General features: G+C 43.0%; 1 protein-coding gene across 5 annotated transcripts in view; it reads left to right on the top strand.

The window, feature by feature from the left end:
- ZMYM4 (zinc finger MYM-type containing 4) overlaps positions 1-15,540 on the top strand; it is a 33,362-nt gene extending 17,822 nt beyond the window's left edge. For 3 of the 5 annotated variants that reach the window (XM_065744740.1, XM_065744743.1, XM_065744742.1), the window contains 20 exons: positions 164-314; positions 828-943; positions 1,062-1,334; positions 1,795-1,945; positions 2,201-2,373; positions 2,720-2,870; positions 4,437-4,577; positions 4,881-4,918; positions 6,015-6,159; positions 6,570-6,691; positions 7,026-7,197; positions 7,843-7,896; positions 8,011-8,190; positions 8,705-8,799; positions 9,117-9,288; positions 10,680-10,831; positions 11,574-11,685; positions 13,015-13,263; positions 13,574-13,700; positions 14,797-15,540. In XM_065744740.1, coding sequence (XP_065600812.1) covers positions 164-314; positions 828-943; positions 1,062-1,334; positions 1,795-1,945; positions 2,201-2,373; positions 2,720-2,870; positions 4,437-4,577; positions 4,881-4,918; positions 6,015-6,159; positions 6,570-6,691; positions 7,026-7,197; positions 7,843-7,896; positions 8,011-8,190; positions 8,705-8,799; positions 9,117-9,288; positions 10,680-10,831; positions 11,574-11,685; positions 13,015-13,263; positions 13,574-13,700; positions 14,797-15,004 — 2,982 coding nt within the window. In that variant the 3' untranslated portion in view covers positions 15,005-15,540. Of the gene's footprint in view, positions 1-163; positions 315-827; positions 944-1,061; positions 1,335-1,794; positions 1,946-2,200; positions 2,374-2,719; positions 2,871-4,436; positions 4,578-4,880; positions 4,919-6,014; positions 6,160-6,569; positions 6,692-7,025; positions 7,198-7,842; positions 7,897-8,010; positions 8,191-8,704; positions 8,800-9,116; positions 9,289-10,679; positions 10,832-11,573; positions 11,686-13,014; positions 13,264-13,573; positions 13,701-14,796 lie in introns of those variants that run through there. The other 2 variants (XM_065744741.1, XM_065744744.1) reach the window with 2 other exon arrangements.
- Positions 15,541-18,990: the final 3,450 nt, after the last annotated feature.

Here is an 18,990-nt window from a genome sequence, read left to right as displayed (position 1 = left end):
ATCCTTAAAAATCAAGAGCAGTTTAACTGTAGGGTGTCTCACACTATGGCACATCCTTCCTGACACTGAAAAAGAGATTATTTCTGAAATTTCTGTTCTTTTGTATTGGTGCTGAGTAATTTACTAAGCTCCAGATGCATGACCAATTTTACTGTTTCCACAGAAGTCAGCTAAAATTACACCTTGTGCACTGTGTAAATCCTTGAGATCTTCAGCTGAGATGATAGAGAGCACAAGTAACTCGGGAAAAACTGAACTGTTTTGCTCTGTTAACTGCTTGTCAGCATATAGAGTAAAAGTGGTTACTTCTTCAGGTAACTTTATTCCTTTACTCTATTAAAAGCATAATTTCACATAGCTTGTATCCAAACTTAATTAGTCTTGAAAGTTAAGGCTGATATTCTTTTCTGTGGAGTGGGATGTAGAAAGTGGTGTTTATTTTAAGGGAAGGTGCTAGTAGGGGAACTAAGGATTTTGTAGCATAAATCAACCTAACAAGTGACAGTGCATTTCAGCTTTGTTTGTTGAGATCCTAAAGATAACAAACCATAATGTATTTTCTGCTGGTATAAGTGAAGACCAAGGAGTGGGGGCAGGGGAGGTTCTAGCGTCCTAGGGATACTGGGAGATTAATTAAAGGATCTGGCAAGCCATGGGCACTGCAGCTGTAGTGTCTGCTTCTGAATCTGAAGCAACTTTGTCTTGTGCTTTAGTGTGCATTTTGTCTTGTCATTCAGAATCTCTGGTTTTGTATGCGCAGTGCAGAATTATCTGCACTGGGACTCAGTGTTGCATAAATCACTTTTTCTTCTCTGTTTTACTCTCAGGTGTTCAAGTTCAGTGCAACAGCTGTAAAACATCAGCAAACCCTCAGTATCACTTGGCTATGTCAGATGGGAGCGTACGCAATTTCTGCAGCTACAATTGTGTCGTAGCTTTTCAGGTGTGATATCTAGGATTTGTTCTTAGCTCAGTTATAGTCGGTGGTATATACAACTGGGGCATCGGGTATAGCACACAACTGTAAAATAAAGCCTCTTCCTCTCTTTGCTTTTCTGCAGAATTTGTTCAACAAGCCTGCAGGAGTGAACTCCTCGGTTGTACCCCTGTCGCAAGGTCAAGTCATTGTAAGCATTCCCTCGGGGACAACGGTGTCAGCAGGTGGCACCACCTCCACTGCATCTCCCAGCTCCGGGAGCAGTTCTGCTGCAGCTGGTCTACAGAGGCTGGCTGCCCAGTCCCAGCAAGTCACTTTTGCCCGGAATGTTGTAAAACTCTGGTGTCAGCACTGTAACAGATTATTTACAACCAAACCAGAGCTGCTTGACTTCAAGGTAATAAAGACTAGGACTTCCCCAGCTTATCTTTCCCAATCAGAAAGCTCAGAAATCATAACCTGTATGCTGTGATCTGCTATAGAGGAATTTGGAACTGTTTTTTGTTATAATTTATTGATTACCAAAATTAATGCTGATACTTCATCTGAAAAACAGAAAACAAAGAGGCATCTTACAGAACAAAACAAAAAAAAAAACACCCAAACTATTACTTGTTGAGATAAGCACATTCCTGATTTTTCATCCTAGAGATGATCTTTTTAGTTCCTGGACAAAGCACATGGGTGAGAGCTTGCTGTAGAAAATTCTGCTGCCTTTGCTGAAAATCTTTTTGGACTTACTTGCTAGCACTATCTGTTGTTGATTTTTCAAGGGCATAAATATGCTTTTGAGTTTTTACTATTTAAATGTAGTAACTGAATGTGAAATATTGAAACCAAAACATTCTGTGTCGCAGGGTAAAATGTTCCACTTTTGTGGGAAGACCTGCTGTGATGAATATAAGAAGAGGAGGAGTGTAACAGCATTGTGTGAATATTGCAGAACTGAGAAAATTATCAAGGAGACAGTGCGAATCACAGGCATAGATAAGCCATTCTGTAGTGAAGGTAAGAAAGAGCAAGGCTTTCCCTCAGAGAAATGAAGTCAGAAGGGTCTTGCCTTAAAATTATTTGTGATACTAAGGGAAACCTAATCAACGAGGTGAGAAAAACGGATTTTAGGTTTAGGAACCTGGAACTTCATTCACACTTCTCATTTTAATGCTGTATTCCAATAAATTATTCCAGAAGCAGAAATGCCAAACACGTGTCGTTTGATATTGAAGGATGCTTTTGTTACTTTACTGTTTTTTCTTCTTTTAGGTTGTAAACTGCTCTATAAACACGACTTGGCTAAGCGCTGGGGAAGCCACTGTAAAATGTGCAGTTACTGTTTGCAGACTTCCCCCAAACTGGTCCAGAGTCTTTTTGGGGGGAGAACGGAGGAGTTCTGCTCAGAAGAGTGCATGTCTAAATTCACAGTTTTGTTTTACCAGGTAAATAATATCCTCGCATTCTCTGAAATACAGATGTGTTAGCAGAACCTTTGAAAATTAGGAGCTATTTTAACTGCCTGTCTTTGACTCTGTGTCTGTGGAGGCTTTTATGTGTACGTATGGGAGGTGAGTAAATTCCTAACTTCAGAGTAGCAATTTCTTGTATAAAGTAATGGCTCTGGAGGGAGGGGGAAAAAATGGAGTGTTCTGCTGCTTTGTGTCACACTGTAGAATGATACACTCTAGTTTATGCTGTGTTTGCTGAGCATGTTGTAAAGAGGTTTGTATGAATATTCTCTATGTTGCTTTTAACACGTGTTTAATTTCTCCCTCACTGTTTTCCCAGATGGCAAAGTGTGATGGTTGTAAGAGGCAAGGTAAACTCAGCGAGTCCCTAAAATGGCAAGGAGAGGTGAAGCATTTTTGCAACCTGCTTTGTATTCTGATGTTCTGTAAGCAGCAACGTACTTCTGACCCCCCAGCCTCAAACAACACAGGTAAAACAAGATGTGACTAGTGTTATCTCTTAATGTGTGTGATAATGGTAGGAGTGTTTATTTGGAAACTCAACTTAGGGAAATGTTTAAGACCCTGTATTGGGGTGCTTGCCCATTGTAATTAAATGGGCTTAGTATAAGATCTCTTTTATTTCAGGCAGTTTCAAACTTCTGTGGGTATGAAATGATGTTGTTTATAAAGCAAACCTATATTCTGATTTTAAATATTGAACGTAAGCCCTTACTTTTCATCTAAAAAAGAAAGCTCATTTTAACAGGCTAAAATGTACTGATGTCTATTGAAGATATGATAAATACTGAGCTTCCTGTGCTTGACATCCTCCTTTGTCTTATCAAGTAGAGAAACATGTAGATCTAGTGATTCTAAATACAGACTTCCATGTTTGCACTTTAAGTTGCTGGTTCTGTGTTGTTGATAGGCTTTTGAAGATGTACATTTTCTGTGTCATTGTTGATTGTTTGAGTATCAATTCTAAGATTAATTTATTTAAATTTAAGATTAATTAATTTAAATTTAAGATTAATTTATTTAAATTTTTTTAAATTTAGTAGTTGGGTAGAGATAGTGATAGGAGGATGGTTGGACTAGATGATCTTATAGGTCCTTTCCAACCTTAAGTTCATAAGTTCATAAGTTCATATGAACTTAATGTATGCTGGAGCTGTTACATTGCTCATTATCTTAGCAGGTGGGATGGGAAGGAGGGTGGGAGTGAAGCCCACAGGAATAGGAACTGTGAGTTTCTGTAGGGAATGAAATGCAAAGGGAAGAAAGGAAGAAAGGCGCACAAAGACAGGAAGAGGAAGCGAATCAAAGGGCAGAAATAGCCCTGATCCTAAAGAGGGGCATGTTCTCCCAGAGAGTGATGGTGACTGCAACAGTAAGGTACCCATCAAGCAATAAAGAATATTAACTGGTAGTTTATAGTATGCACCAGGCCATACTATATTGAACTCTGTGCACATCTCCTGCTTACCTTGGTGGGGGTTGTTTTCTTTGATTAAAAGTAATATATGAGTAACTTCATGCCTTCAGAACATAATTACACTGTGGCATTCCTGACTTTTGTCACTGTTTGTCTGTTAGTGGTGCCTCAGAACACTATTTCTAACAAAATGCAATCGTGATGTTTTCAAGTAGTAAGAACCTAAGAATTCATCTGCAAGAGTCATAAAGTTCACCTCATTCATGACTTGTTAGCATCTGGATTGTCACCTGTACTGCAGATAGGTGGTACTGAGCACAGTGGGACGTCCCCTTCTGTTGTCTCCTGAGGGCTCCTCTAACACACGTACTGTTAGTGACAGAAAACTGCTTTCATACTGTGATAAAGTCCTGAAAGGTTTCAGTGAATTGAAAACAGCTGAAGTTTGCTGATGGATCCAACTTCTATTTAAACTGAAAACCTCCAGTTTGACACTCTCTCCTCATACAAGCAGACTTTTTCACCTGGTGATAAATCTGGAGGGTGGATGTTGTTTCAGAAATACCGTTGTCTATTATCTCATTGCTTACTTCAGTTTTCTTCTGTCCATTCCATCCAGCAAACCCTTCTACAGCACCAGCTTCCTCATCAGGGCCACCTTCTTTGAGGAAAGACTCAACCCCTGTCATAGCAAATGTGGTGTCCCTTGCAAGCACCCCTGCTGCCCAGCCTACGGTTAACTCCAACAATGTTTTACAGGGTAGGACTGTTGAAGATGATTTCTCTGTTTTTAAATATCTATTCCTGGACACTTGTGTTTGTTCAGGAGTCTTTTCCACTGAGGACAACAGCTGCTTCTTCATTATGTTTCACATCATTGCTGAGGGTTGCTGTCTTGTCTTTCCTTTACCTAAGTATAAATAATGACTTGCATCAGTTTACTTGTAGTGGGGAATAAGGTTTAAAGGGAATTTTTTCCTGACCTTGGCAGAGCATGGGTTGTGATCTTTGATGATAAGTACACAGACTGATCTTGTATGTTGCTTTTTTTTTTCTACCATAGGTGCAGTCCCTACCGTGACAGCAAAAATAATAGGAGATGTAAGTTTTACAAGAGACTATTTTTCTCACTTTCGTCCAGATTGTATCAATAACAAGTAAAGTATCCAATATTTAGCACCTTAATTTTGTACCTATTTTTCCTGGTTGTGAATGACATTTAAAATTCATCCAGCTTGCGTTTACACACCTAATCCAATTTTTAAATGTATGATATCAAAATCATCTCATGTCTGTTAATGGATCAATTTGATGGTGTGCCAAGGTTCATCAAGTTGTGGCTCTTGGGATGGCAGTAGCTCCCAAATAATGTGTATGGCTTTGATACTGGAGGCTAGTTTTTGTGGCCAGAGGTGGGATGTGATGTCAAAAGGGCTGCTGTGGGAAGAAGCTGTTCTTCCCCACTCCTTTGTAATGTGGTAGTGAAGCTATGGGGAACGACTCTTAGAGTTCCTGTTTTTGGGCTCCTTGAGGTATGTAGTATACATCTTGGAACTCCTAAAAATAGGAAGATTTTACTATGTAGCTTGTTGGTTCTGGGAATTGTCACCCATTTATCTAAAGGGTAACATGGGTTGGAGTATGATTTTTTTTTCTTAATGAAACTGATTTTGTTATATGAATGCATGACTGAAGATTGCAGTTAGCAGAACCTGAAATCAGTGCAAGCATAGAAAGTAAGTCACTCTGTGTATAACTAAGAAGTTAAATTGATACTGCTGGCATTTGTTTTTTTTCCTACTCCTTTTCAGTGATTTCACATTGATTTTTTTCAAGGGTTTTTTTTTTGAGTGTATATTATCAGCCAGTATTTCTGTCGTCAGAGGCATTACAAGTCCTTCTTTATCAGCAGTAGAATTCTGAGATCAGAAGTTTCTGGAGCTTATTTGACCACAGAAACCAAATATTCTCACATATCTCATTTTTTGTTTTGTAGTAAAATAAGTTGAAGTCTACCAAATGGATTACACCGAAAAACACTGGATAGCAAGCTGTTTTATGATAGCTAAATGATTGTTTAATTAACAAAGACAGTTGAAAATAATTCAACATTTCATAATAGAGGACAAATATGAATTTTAAGGTATCATACTGCAACCAATGCTGACTGTGCCCTCACTTATATTTTTCCAAACAGGCTAGTACTCAGACAGATGCACTAAAACTACCATCTTCACAGCCACCTAGGCTTCTAAAAAACAAAGCATTGTTGTGCAAGCCGATCACACAGACTAAGGCCACCTCATGCAAACCTCATACTCAAAATAAAGAATGCCAGACAGGTATGTATTTATCTCCAACCTGTTCTATAGAAGCTTGTAGTGCAGTTGAGAGTGCATGATTTATGCAACTGACTGTTACTTTTTAATAGTCCCTTCTCATGGTCTTCTAGTTAGCTGTGAGGTGACTGCAATAGCATTTACTTGGATGCAGACCTTAGCATTTATTTCCTCTGCCTTCCCCTCCACCATTCATGTATTTGGTCACAGTGCTGTCTATTTCCAAACTGTACTATTACTGCATGTTCCAGTGGTGCTGAAGTGCAGGATGACTGTGAGCGAAGATGTACAGTACCCATTGAATTATAGGCAGAAGTCTCTAGTAGTGAAACAGCAAACAATTGTGATGGACGCTCTGAAGTGTATGATGATCATGCAGTCAAACCATTTTTGTTTTGTTTTTAATGTAACAGAAGAAGAAGAGGAAGTTCAACCCAAAATCATTGTGGTACCTGTTCCTGTACCAGTGTTTGTGCCAGTACCCCTTCACCTCTACACTCAGTACACACCAGTTCCACTTGGGATGCCAGTACCTGTAAGTTATACTCCGGTTCACTGAAGAACTGGTTTGCAGTCTTGGTTCTGATCAAAAGCCACGTCACTGGGTTTTCTGATCAGTCATGTGAGTGGTATTTGGAGTCTGTGAAGCCATTTCTTTCCTTATCACATGATGCAAGTTAAGTTTCATTACCTAAAAATGCCAATTTGTAGGGTTATCGCAGAAATGAGAAGGGCTGTCTGTCCTGGAGTTATTTACAATTATGTGTAGTCCTAAAATGTAAGTTAGTTATTAAATAAGTGGAATTGTTTGGAGGTGAAGGGAAGCAGCAAAACACACCATCTCTTATAATTTCTTCATGTCTTTGTAGGTACCTGTTCCCATGCTTTTCCCAACTACTTTGGATAATGCTGATAAGATCCTTGAAACTATTCAGGATATCAAAGAAAAGATTCCCATAAGTCCATTTGAAGCAGATCTCCTTCAGATGGCAGAAATGATTGCAGAAGATGAGGAAAAAGATAAAACACACTCTCATGGTGGTATGTGGTGCTTTTAAAAGGAAACTAATGCAGTGAGACAGAGGTCTTCTCTTCATAGGTAGAGAAGTGGATATATAGTCTGTGTTGTCTGCAGTGCTTTGAATGTCTTTGCATTCCTTTTCCCTGATTCTTGGTGCTGATTTAACTTACGTTGGCAGTAACAAGTTGCTAGTGGTAGTAATCTCCAGACCAGTATATCATGCAGTAGTAGAAGGAGACAAAGATCAAGAAGCCAGAGCAGCTGTTTTGCAAGAATATTTTCCTGCCAAGCTTTTTATAGTGGATTCCTGGGGGGTAATGCAGGTTAGAATGTGCTGGATAGTGATCATACTAAGTAATAAAAGTGGAGCAAGCTGAAAAGAAATGAACAAGGTACTGCATTTGCATACAGATTACTCCCAGTGACAAACATAGAGGGATGAAAATAGTTAGAAAAGGAAATGTGGGTTAATTCTGTGTTTCTGTTTCTCCCATAACAGTGTGAGCTAGATAGAGAGCTGTGAGTAAAACTGTAGTGGAGAATAAGATGTATCATGTGAAAGCACAATGACCTCATGTATGTTTTTTTTTTTTTTGCATTCACAATTTTTTTAGTTGTGTGAGCTGTAAATCATTTGTAGATAAAGTTTCCTTCTTTTTCTGAAGGGTCTCAAACATCTGAGCACGAGCTCTTCCTGGACCCGAAGATGTTTGAGAAAGGTCAGTTTGACTTCTTTAGCAAATGGACTTTGCTCCTGATCTGTCTCTTCTTCAAACTGATCTTTTTGTCTGTCCTTTCATGGCACTTGGTATATCTGATTGCTCTCATTACAGACCAAGGTAGTACTTACAGTGGAGATCTAGAATCAGAAGCAGTGTCCACTCCACACAGCTGGGAAGAAGAGTTAAATCACTATGCCTTACGATCAAATGCCCTGCCAGAACCAGATCCAGAACCAAAGCAGATCTCCAAAGGTGAAGTGGAGCAGGACCTGGAGGCAGATTTTCCATCAGGTCTGTATAGTGCTAAGAAAAATGCATTGTTGTATAAAAATACACACAACTTGGAGTCAATGTTGTAGCCACAGCATGCTTAAGAGGGTTATATGTTCTCATTTAGTTAAACCAGATATTGAAGCCAGCAGCACTATATCAGTTCTACTAAAAATTACTGTGTTTTTAAATATTACTGGTGTCCTTACAGACAGTGTTTTAAAGAGCCACTGTCAAGAGTAGCAGGTAGTCTTGCCTGACTCATTTGAACGTATCATTTTTGTCTTCTTAGGTATAATCCATGTTAGTGGTGCAAAAGAAATATCAGTTTGTCTGAATGAATGCATTCACTGTTTGGGGGTGGGGTTTTTTCCTCTTCTGAACACATTTATTGCCCAATTGTTCAGACGTAAAGCATTATTTAAATATACGGACGTAATTGGCATCTTTAGGGTACTTAGGATTTTTAAGTTATACTTCTTGGGCTTGTTAAGTCATCTAATTTAAATTCTTAATGATGTTGGTTTGACTTCAGACTCATTTGACCCTCTCAGTAAGGGACTGGGTTTGCATTCGCGTTCACGAGCAAGACGGAGGCACAGAGATGGCTTCCCACAGCCAAAGAGACGGGTAAGGAAGTCCTCTGGAGTGTTATTTCCTTTCACTTGAAGTAATAATGTTAGGTGCATCCTTGGCAGTGGGAAAAAATATGTATTGATCCAGGGTGGAAAATGAGAATTTGATTTATCTACACTGCATTTTTTTTTCCTGATCATCTTCATAATAAATGTTCTCTTCTCTCCTCTGCACACTAAAAACTACACATGTATACCTTCAGCTCCTGTTGTGGCAGTAGCATTTTGTCAGTTTCCTGCTCTCTTTATACGAGGTGAAATGAAGCATCTGTAGATGAAGCACTTATTAAGCTTTGCTTTGTTTTCCTCTAGGGACGAAAGAAGTCTGTAGTTGCTGTAGAGCCCCGCAATCTGATGCAGGGCTCCTACCCAGGATGCTCTGTTTCTGGGATGACCCTAAAATATATGTATGGGGTAAATGCCTGGAAGAACTGGGTCCAATGGAAAAATGCACAGGAGGAACAAGGGGACCTAAAGTTTTCAGGTAAGCAGAAATAATTTGTTGAATTAAATGCTGTCAGTATGTTTTTTGAGACAAAATTAGGTTTTAAAATATCCAGGAGTAGAGAAAAGATTTTAGAGCATCTTGCATTTAAAAATCTCAACCATTGCATTCTTAATTGATCCATTATCTTTTAAAGCAGGCTCTAAAATACCAGATTGCTTATCAGTACTAAATGCAAGCCCTTTAACCTCACCTGTGCGTTTCTTGGCACGCAGTAATTCTTCACTTCTAGAGTAGATGTTTTATGCAGCTTCAGAGTCCTTACTAGGCTATTAGTGAACTGTAGTTACAAGCTGACTACATGGACTTGGCCCTGTCTTTTCATCCCTAACTAATGCATTCACAAAGTGTTTATCAGCATCAATGTTGGCTGTAAAAAGCTGTGTGCCACAGTGTTCTTCCTTAGTGTCACTGCTGGAAACAAACCTTGCAGAAGTGTACCCGTTCTGTGCTGCACTCTGCCTCAGACTACCTTTATAAGGCATGAATCGTTCCTCGGTCTTAGTAGGGAGATAGATAATAATGACAATATAAATGTCACTTTTGTTTGTTTTTCTAATTATGGATGTTTTGGGGAGTTTTAGTTTTGTACAAAAGCACAGCACTCCTCGAGCTTGGCAGTGTCTAACTCCCTGTTTCCCTGGTATCATGTCTGTCTTACATGCTCACACTGAGTGTTTTGTGGGCAAGTTTTCAGAGTGCAGCAGAGAATTCGATTCAGTTTTGTAACTGAGCTTTTTGGGGATGGTGGAGAAGAGAACAAACAGTATTAAATGCTTCTGCATTGTAAAGATGTAGATGTGGCAGGGCTCATATAAGAAAGATCCCAAAAGGGAAAATACTGCTTAGAATGAGCTCTGCTTTTTCCTCTGTCATTACACAAGAACAGCTGTTTTTTGTTCCTAGCAGAAGAGTAATCACATGAGTGGTCTTTTCTCGTAGCTAAGGAAACAAAGGTTACTGTCAGCTCCAGGAAACAAAATCAATCCCCACAGAAAGATTCCCTGTTCTGTCCCTGGCAGTTGCTCAGCAGTGTGGTGTAGCTGAGCAGTAATTTCACTGCAGATTCTTTGATCGATTCTCTGCCCTGCTTTCCTTTCTGAATCTCACAGCCCTATAAACTCCTCATTCCTTTTCCCTTTAAGGAGTTGAGTACTCTGTGCTCAGCTCATGCCCAAAATTACCAGGAAATATTCAGGATCTTCTTCTCACTCAGGTTCCCCTGAGTCCAGCCATGCAGGATTTGCCAGCCCAAGTACATGTTACCACTGCCCCACCACACCTCGGATTCAGCAAACTCCCTAATATTTGAATGTAAAGACTTAACCTGTTGAATAAAGTCATTTCTTTAATATTGCCCTTCACCACAGTTCGTCCTGTGAAACTCAAGGAGGACATTCTCTCGTGCACTTTTGCTGAGCTGAGTTTTGGCTTGTGCCAGTTTATCCAAGAGGTGCGGAGACCCAATGGAGAAAAATATGATCCTGACAGCATCTTATACTTGTGCCTTGGAATTCAGCAGGTAAGCCAGAAGTAGGATATTGCTGAGACCACACAAACTTCTAGCAGCCTTTTAGGCTTTACATCCATAGTCTCAAGTAGCTGCTTGTTTTTTGCAGAGGTGAGACTATCTTGTTGTGCTTCGTTCTTAGTGTGTCTTCATCTCTTATTCTGCTGATTTGTTTTTTGATCAGAGTAAACAAACCTCTTCTGTACTTGGGAGGAATGTCTTGTGGAGGGCTTGGTGTTTCTATCTAGACACAGTTCTTTAGGTTTGGTACTGTATTTACCCTTTTCACATATGGGAAAGAATTGTAGAAACCTGAAGCTCCTCAGAAGAATTTGATTTACGATTGAATGTTGTAGGTCTAAAATAGCTGCACAGTACTCTTCCAGTACACGAGTTCACATGGAAGAGATTACCTGGTGAAGGCTATGCTCATTCAGTAGCTCTATTTCAGCAGCCTAATCTGTTAGGCTGTTTTTTCAAGAATATTTTCATGCCTAGAGGACAGTGATTTTTTTTTTCAGATAAGAGCTCTAGAGCTCGGAATAATAAAAATAATTCTGGCCTAGATCTCTCATTTCGTGCCAAGGAAGTCCCAATCCATGCAGAAAATCTGATTTGATATCTTACTGAAGATTTCAACAAAGCATTTTGGACCATAAAGCACTCAGACATAGGAAGAGTAAAGAATCTGATGTCCTGTATCTCTGCAATGTTATGTATTCATAAATTATGTCTTCCTTTTTTTCTCTCGTAGTACCTGTTTGAGAATGGTAGAATAGATAACATTTTTACCGAGCCCTATTCCAGGTTTATGATTGAACTTACAAAACTTTTGAAAATCTGGGAACCTACAATTCTTCCAAATGGTAGGACAATTATTTTATTTTGTGTAGCTGCATGACAAAGCCTTATTATGAATATTTTTTTCTCAGTGTCACGAAGAGGGATGTGATCTGAGCCATTCACATGAGTCTCCTCTCTCTCCACCATGCAGTTGTTTGTGGTAGACTAGAATCATGGATTGTGTGTCTATCTCTACCAGTTATGTTACACTTAGAGATACCTTTCCCTCATATGATCAGTTTCTCAGCTCCTTTAAAGAGGGGCTTCCCATTCCCATAGTCAGTGTGCTAGTTCTCTTCCCTCGAGCTGTAGCTGATCTTTTTGAATACAAGCAGCCAGAACTGTGTGTAGAATTTGAGTTACTCAGTGTAGAGTTGGAAAAGTATCCTGTGTCAGTACTGGAAATACTTCTGATTTATCAGGGGGTCATATAAGGAAATCACTGGAGTCTTGTCTCAACTCGACTCCCAGTTCTTTTCACCTCAGTCACTTCCACATTGAGAGTTCCCAAGTTCTGCAGATATTTTTAATAGTTCTTAGGTGGTGTTCTTGCTAAGTTTATAATGGTGCTCACCAGCAATGTTAATATGTAAGATCCTTTTTCAGATTACCACCAAAACTTGAGTGATGTATGTTGACAATTCCATACATGGACCTGAAACAGTCCTTTTCTTTAGAAACTGAACCTTCTGTTAGCACAGAAATAACAGTGTAATAACAGTAATAAGTGTACAGGGAAGTTTTCTTTCAGAACAAATCTCTCATCAGCCTCAGTTTCTCCTTCCTAACTTAGGATGGTAAAAATGGGCTATTTGTTTGTGGAGATGGGGTATTCTAAGCTCACACTCCATGTCTCAGGAGCTGGATGTTTTTGCAGTTGCCTGACTCTGGTTTAATGCAGTGCAGTTGAAACTTAGTGAGATTCTGCTGATGTCTGTAATCTTCCTTTAAATACTCTTGTCCATTCTTCAGGTGTTGGAAGATGGTGCTGTTCCACAGCTTGGTTTTCCACACTCCCTCTGTGTTCTTGCATGCAGTGCTCTTGGTTTTATACTTCAGTTGCCTCCATAGGTCTGACTTTGTTCTCATATGCATTGTTCTCATATCACATACAAGGTTAGCTGAAAGAGGACTTACGTGCATCTCTGACAGACTCTGCCAACATAATTTTACTCATGCCTGGGTCCCACTCTGCTCATGTATGAGGGTTTCATTGCTCTGGGAAGATGGGGGAAGTCTCCTAGATTGCCAGCAGCCTGTAAAAGCTGTTAGATTCCTTTGTAACTGAGTATGAGGAAGTATCCTAAAATTGCATAGGTAATGCTTTGTCTTTCTCTGCGCCTTGTTTCTAGGTTATATGTTCTCAAGAATAGAAGAGGAGCACTTGTGGGAATGTAAACAGCTGGGTGCATATTCCCCCATAGTTTTATTGAACACACTGCTATTCTTCAACACCAAATACTTTCAACTAAAGAATGTCAGTGAGCACCTGAAACTGTCCTTTGCCCACGTTATGAGGAGGACCCGAACTCTGAAGTACAATACTAAGACCACATATTTACGTTTTTTCCCACCCTTTCAAAAACAAGAGGTAGAATCAGGTAAGTGAGTGCTTTAGGATCACTTGAATTTCTGCCATCGTGTCTTCTATTATCTACTCCTTATTTGAAAAGGGCAGGGGAGAAAAATAGAGTAAGCAGAGCAATGGGTAGCGTGGTTTCTGCTGTCATCCTGCATGTTTTCAAGTTCTTTCACTCTGGGATGATTTGAAGAAAAAGATTATCACTACAAGTAGCATGTTTCGAGGGGTTGCAGAGCCCAGCCAGGCTGGTGCTAGGCTGCAGGACTCAGTGTGACTCTTCATGTGCTGCTCTTTGCTGAAGTCGAGTGATACCTTTTTTGTGTATCCAGATAAACTGTCTGTAGGCAAAAGGAAACGTGGTGAAGATGAGATTTCAACAGCAGTGGAAATGGCTGAGAATGCAGATAATCCCCTGAGGTGTCCAGTCCGACTCTATGAATTTTACTTGTCAAAATGGTAAGTGATAGATTAAAAATTAGAACAGGATTTCAGGCAGGGGCTCTCCTCAGACATCGTGTTCTTTGTGAAAGAGGGGAAGAAAAGTGTGATTTTTAGGCAAAAGCGATGATGGATTTTGCTTGCTGAGATGTGAGATTAATTTTTATTTAGGAGTTAGAGACTGTATAGCAAGGACACAGATACAAATCACTTTGTCTTTCCCTTTGTTTGATGTCAACTTTGGGTAGGTCTGTGAGCAGGTGGGGCATGATGTTCTTCAGAGAAAATACACAACAGAATGAAGCAGGATCTCATTAGTGTCGGCTAAAACTCAAATAAATCACCCTCAGAAATGCACCTAGTGATCTTCCCACAAACAGTCCCAGTACTTAAGCAAAGGCGTGCCTTGCAGCTGCCCTCATTCTTTTGTCTCCTTATCTTCCTTGTATTCACATGCATATCACCAGGAGATGTTAGCTGTCCTTGGGCTGAGAAATGCTCCTCAAGGTATACTAGCTCCTGCAGAGCCCCTGCAGCAGTACAAGCTGCAGTAAGAATTCATTTTGCTGTTTTAATGGGAATATACCAAGGCTGAGCAGGAGGGATTTTTGCTCTGGAGGATTTTGTCCCTTCCTTCCAGAGTAGAAATCTTCACAGAGTGATGGTCAGTCTGACAAGCAGAGGGACCTGCAGCAGGAGAAGCAAGCTGGGGTTTAGTTTCGTTGGTCCTTGAACATTCATTGGCCCAGAGCTCACAGCAGTTGTGGATTGTGCAGTGTGCAGTTCAGAGACTGAATGTCAGATGCATCTGTCAGTCATACAAAGCCTGCAGTAATGGAGATGGGATGGATGATGCTACAGATGAAGGGCTGTAGCTGTAAAAAAGAAGCCACAGATTTTGTTTCTTTGTGAGCAACCTGAGTGACCTGCAATGAAACATTCACTAAGCTGAAGAAGGGGACTAGATTCACTAAAATAAAAAGATTTTAATTACGCTGTTTAAATGACAGTGTTGGTACCTCAGTGTACCTTCCCTTTCTTGTCTCTCCATGGCTGCTTTGTCTGAGTTGAGAGCTGCCTTCTGTGATGTGATCTTTTCCTTTTACATTGCCAGTTCTGAGAGCGTGAAGCAGAGGAGTGATGTGTTTTACCTTCAGCCCGAGCGTTCCTGTGTCCCCAACAGCCCCATGTGGTACTCCACATTGCCCATAGACCCAGCAACTTTGGACATCATGTTAACTCGCATTCTTATGGTGAGGGAGGTACACGAAGAACTTGCCAAAGTCAAATCAGAAGACTCTGATATTGAGTTATCAGACTAACTGAAGTTGGGGGCTATTTTCCTCTGAATACATCAGAAGCACCAAACTGTGAATACGTCCAGCTTTTGGAAAGTGTGTGTTAAGTAAGCCAAGCTCGTGTCACCTACAGGCTATTTGGAACCACAGCGGATGTACAAACTGGAACTGGAAGGAGACAAGCTGCAAGAAACACCGTCCTGAGGCAGGCAGTGATCAATGAACAAATCCAAGTTGAACTCACCTGTCTGAGTGGTGCATAAATCCTTTATCTGTTTAGGGTTTAAAAAAAAAGTGGAGGTTTTTTTTGTTGTTGTTTTTTAAGGGAAATGATCGTGGAGCATCACCTGTAACCACGTCGGGCGTGGAGAGCCGGGCTGCGGCTGCCAGGCAGCACGTGGAGATCCTGGAGGTCTTCACGAGGAGGGGAGTGGTGGTACAGAGACGAGCGAAGCAGAGCACCTACAAACACCGAAATGCTTTTATAAGGATTTTATAAAACTGGGATCAAATGTGTTGGGGGGAACACCGGGATCAGACGTGCTGGGGAGGCCGAGGCCGCGGGCGCGCTGCAGTGCAGAGCCCAGCCCTCCGCCCGGGCTGCTCGCCCCGCACCGTGGAGGAGTGCAGGAGGTCAAACTTGAGAGCAGTCATGCTGGGGGTCCTGTATGGTTGGGGACTGTCCTGGGGCATGTGCAGAAAATCCCTTTGTAGCCCAGTAGCTCTGCAGTCTGTCGATTATAACCTAGCAAATCCTGAGGTGCGTGGAAATCTTGGTGGTTTTATTTTTCCCTTGAGGCAGCTTTCCTTTCTCCTCTTTCTCCTACTCCTATGGTTTGGGTTATTTTGGAAGGCAAATCCAGAGGGCCTTGTCATTTCAAATGAAAGATACGTGCGCTCTTTCTCTTTCCACCTCTGCAGTGTGTGCAGTGTTGTACAGAGGATGCAGTATTACTTCTGACAGCAGAACCACTGCAGGAAACTGCCACGGGCCTTTCCCACCCCCCCAAAGAGCTGTAGGCACGATGCTGGGAAGCGAAAGAGACTTTGAGGAGGCTTGGCTGTTACTGCATCTGCTTGAAGAGAAGAGCTGCCACGTTGTGCTTAGAGGACAGGACTGTATCAGATGCTGTATGTCTGTTTTCTCATGTGATAGATGCATTTCTGATGTCTGGCGACCACGGAGTCGTTGGAAACCCAAACTCTTTTTAAAGAAGAGAATTGTATGGTTTTCATCTAGTTCTGGTCAGCTGTCCACCTTCTGTAACAGGGCTCTGATATTTGATCTTGTCACTACAATTTCAAGAGATGAAAATCAACAGCCTTTAATTATGGTTTTTTGTTTTTGTTTTTTTTAATTATTATTATTTTTTTTTAGCGGTAACGAAAGTAATTTAACAAAAATAAAATCAGAAAGTAGTCCGTTGACGTCGTGTGCTCGGTAGTCCTGTCCCTGCCTGTAACAGATTTCACCAATGTATTTTTTAATACAGAAAAACTATGTGAAAAGTAAACCTGCCCCTGGTTCTGTGTGATCAAAGCCCACTGTGTGTGTGTGTGTTCTGCTCCCTGCTGCTGCTGCTCCTGGGAAGGGCCTCTGGCTGTGCCCGGAGGCCGCAGTGGGGGTTCACCTCTCCCCACAGTGCCATTAAGGTGGTGTGGGTAGCAGCAGTGTTCTGTACTGGGATGGAGTGGTTGAGGGATGGAGCACTCTGTGGTGCTGTGGCTGCAGGGGTGGGAAGGAGCCCTGTGCTGCTTCTGTCCGTGTGTGTCCCAACCTCAGTGTCAGGAGGAAGGAGCTGTGTGTTTCCTGGGCACCCCACGTGTGAGTGCAGCAGCTCAGGGCTGTGTCAGCTGCCCCTGTGCTTTCCCTGGTGGGGAGCAGAGGTTTTCAGCCCCCCGAGCTCAGCTGCGCTGAGAGTGGGAGCTGCCCCCATGGGGACGTAGAACAGACAGCATCTCTGTGCTCTGTGAGTAAACTCACTCTGCTTTCTCTGAAGACCATCACTTTTTTGTGAGCACTTCCACGTGTCCATTTCTTTTCCAGGATCGTGGGACGGAAGGGGTTTCCCCTCATGTCCTCCCAGCAAGGAGAGGTGAATCCCCAGAAGCATGCAGGCCGAGGGCAGCGTTGTCCACCACGGGTTACCTCCTTTATTTCATGGCTCTGAGGCAGAGAGGGTTGGACGCAGCACCTTTGGACGGTGCCAGGATCACAGTGAGCAGTTTCAGTTTCGTTTCTGGGGTGAGATCCCTCCTGGGTGCACTGCGGCCGTGCAGAGGTGGAGCTGTTTGGGATAAGAGGCAGCTGGGCTCCCTGCTGGCCATGCTGCTCAGCGATGGGTGTGCTCCTGGAAGGAGGAGAGTCCTGTGTAGATCCCAGAGTGGAGAGGGAAATGAGTGTGAGGAGGAGGAGGCGATGCTTGGTGCTGCCAGTGTCCTCCATCCGCGTGCTCTGCCACGTCTGGCTGTGTGCACACAGAGCTGATGCTGTAGCTGTCGGTGGCGTCCCTCGTTTTGGAGGCTGTTGCTGTAGCAGTTGAGGTCTGGGGGTCGTGTAGCTCTCAGTGCAGCGTGGCTGCTGTCCTGGCAGTGTTTGTTGGCAGTGGTGCTCAGTGCAGCATCCATCCGTGGGCTGCAGAGGGGCCTGGAGGAGCTCAGTGCTGCAGTTGGGTGCAGAAAGCAGCTCCGTTGCTGTAGTGGTTGCTCTGCCAACCTGATGAGGACTGATGTGGAGGAAGGCACTGCGTTTCTGTGGCTGTAGGCTGCAGCTGAGGGCGGTGAAACTGCGTGTTTCCCGTGCTAAACCTTTGGGTTTGGGATCGGGAGCAACTTCCAGCACTGAGAGCAGTACCAAAGATGGGTGGAAGTGCTGCATGTGAGCACAGACCACAGCGGGGATGGACAAAGCCTGAGCGTGCACGCGTTCCTGCACGTATCCGCCATCCCGTGGCAAACAGCACCGACTGCAAAAACCTTCTGCTGTGCTCTGGGCCTCAGCAGCAGCTCAGCTGCTCGTGGCTGCTCTCAGACAGGGGCTGTCGCTGGGATAAAGGTTTGGGCAGTGCTACGGAGCAGCAGGGCAGGAAGCTCTCGAGCTGAACAAAGCCCCAAACACTGAATCTCCCACTGCTCACGCTCAGCCTGAGCCCACGGGCACTGCTGCGGCGCAGTGGGGCTCAGCACCTCTTCACCCCATATTTATTTGTAAGGCAACGAGCCAGAACCTGAGGGAGGAAGGGCTCTTAGAGCCAGAGGGGCTCCTCCTACCCTGAAAGGTGAGGGTAGGGCCGCTCCTGCCTGCTCCCCACTGCCCCCACTGCTCCCCACTGCCCCCACTGCCCCCCAGGGCCCGGTGTTGTGTGCTCCATTGCCCCTCTGTTCCACCCCTATGTGACTTGGCCGGACTTTCCTACCTCGTTTGGGCATTATGAGGCTGAATTCCGCCGGACGCTTTGCGGCCCCGTGATCAAAGGTGCTATAATAGAGCTGCAAAGCCTCCCTTCAAAAGATTCGCATAGGTCGCCAGTGCATCATAGCCTATATGAAGAAGATTTTTTTCTTATATGAGAATTTATAGAGTTCAATGTATGGTATTAATAAGTGAATTACTGAGACACCCCCCCCCCCCTCAAAATAGTTTTTGTTTGAATCGTATCTGTATTCTGGAAAAGTGATTAAAAGCCTTTAACCTTAATAAAGGAGTGCAGCGTCGTTTCCTGGACGGCCCCGTTGGAGGGGGGGAGGAGCTGAGCCCCACGGGGACCATATGGGCCACTCGTGGGTCGCACCGTGCACCGCCCCTGCACGTGGGACACCCCAAAAAGAGGCAGAAATCCCCCTGCACAGCCCGGGAGGGGGGGTCCTCCTCCTTCCCAGCCCCACCCCCGCCATCTAACCACAAGGACCCCTCTTTTGCAGCATCTTTATTGTGTTTGCACGCTTTCGTTGCCCCGGGGGGGGGGGGGGGCCGTGGGGGTGCAGCAGCGGCGGCGCAGCCTCTGAGCGTT

Source organism: Cyrtonyx montezumae, unplaced genomic scaffold (assembly GCF_038088225.1).
Source record: "Cyrtonyx montezumae isolate F1298 unplaced genomic scaffold, pur_monq_1.0 scaffold_31, whole genome shotgun sequence".
Lineage (NCBI taxonomy): Eukaryota > Metazoa > Chordata > Aves > Galliformes > Odontophoridae > Cyrtonyx > Cyrtonyx montezumae.
The sequence above is the reverse complement of the archived record's forward strand: the minus strand, read 5'-3'. Positions and strand labels throughout refer to the sequence as shown.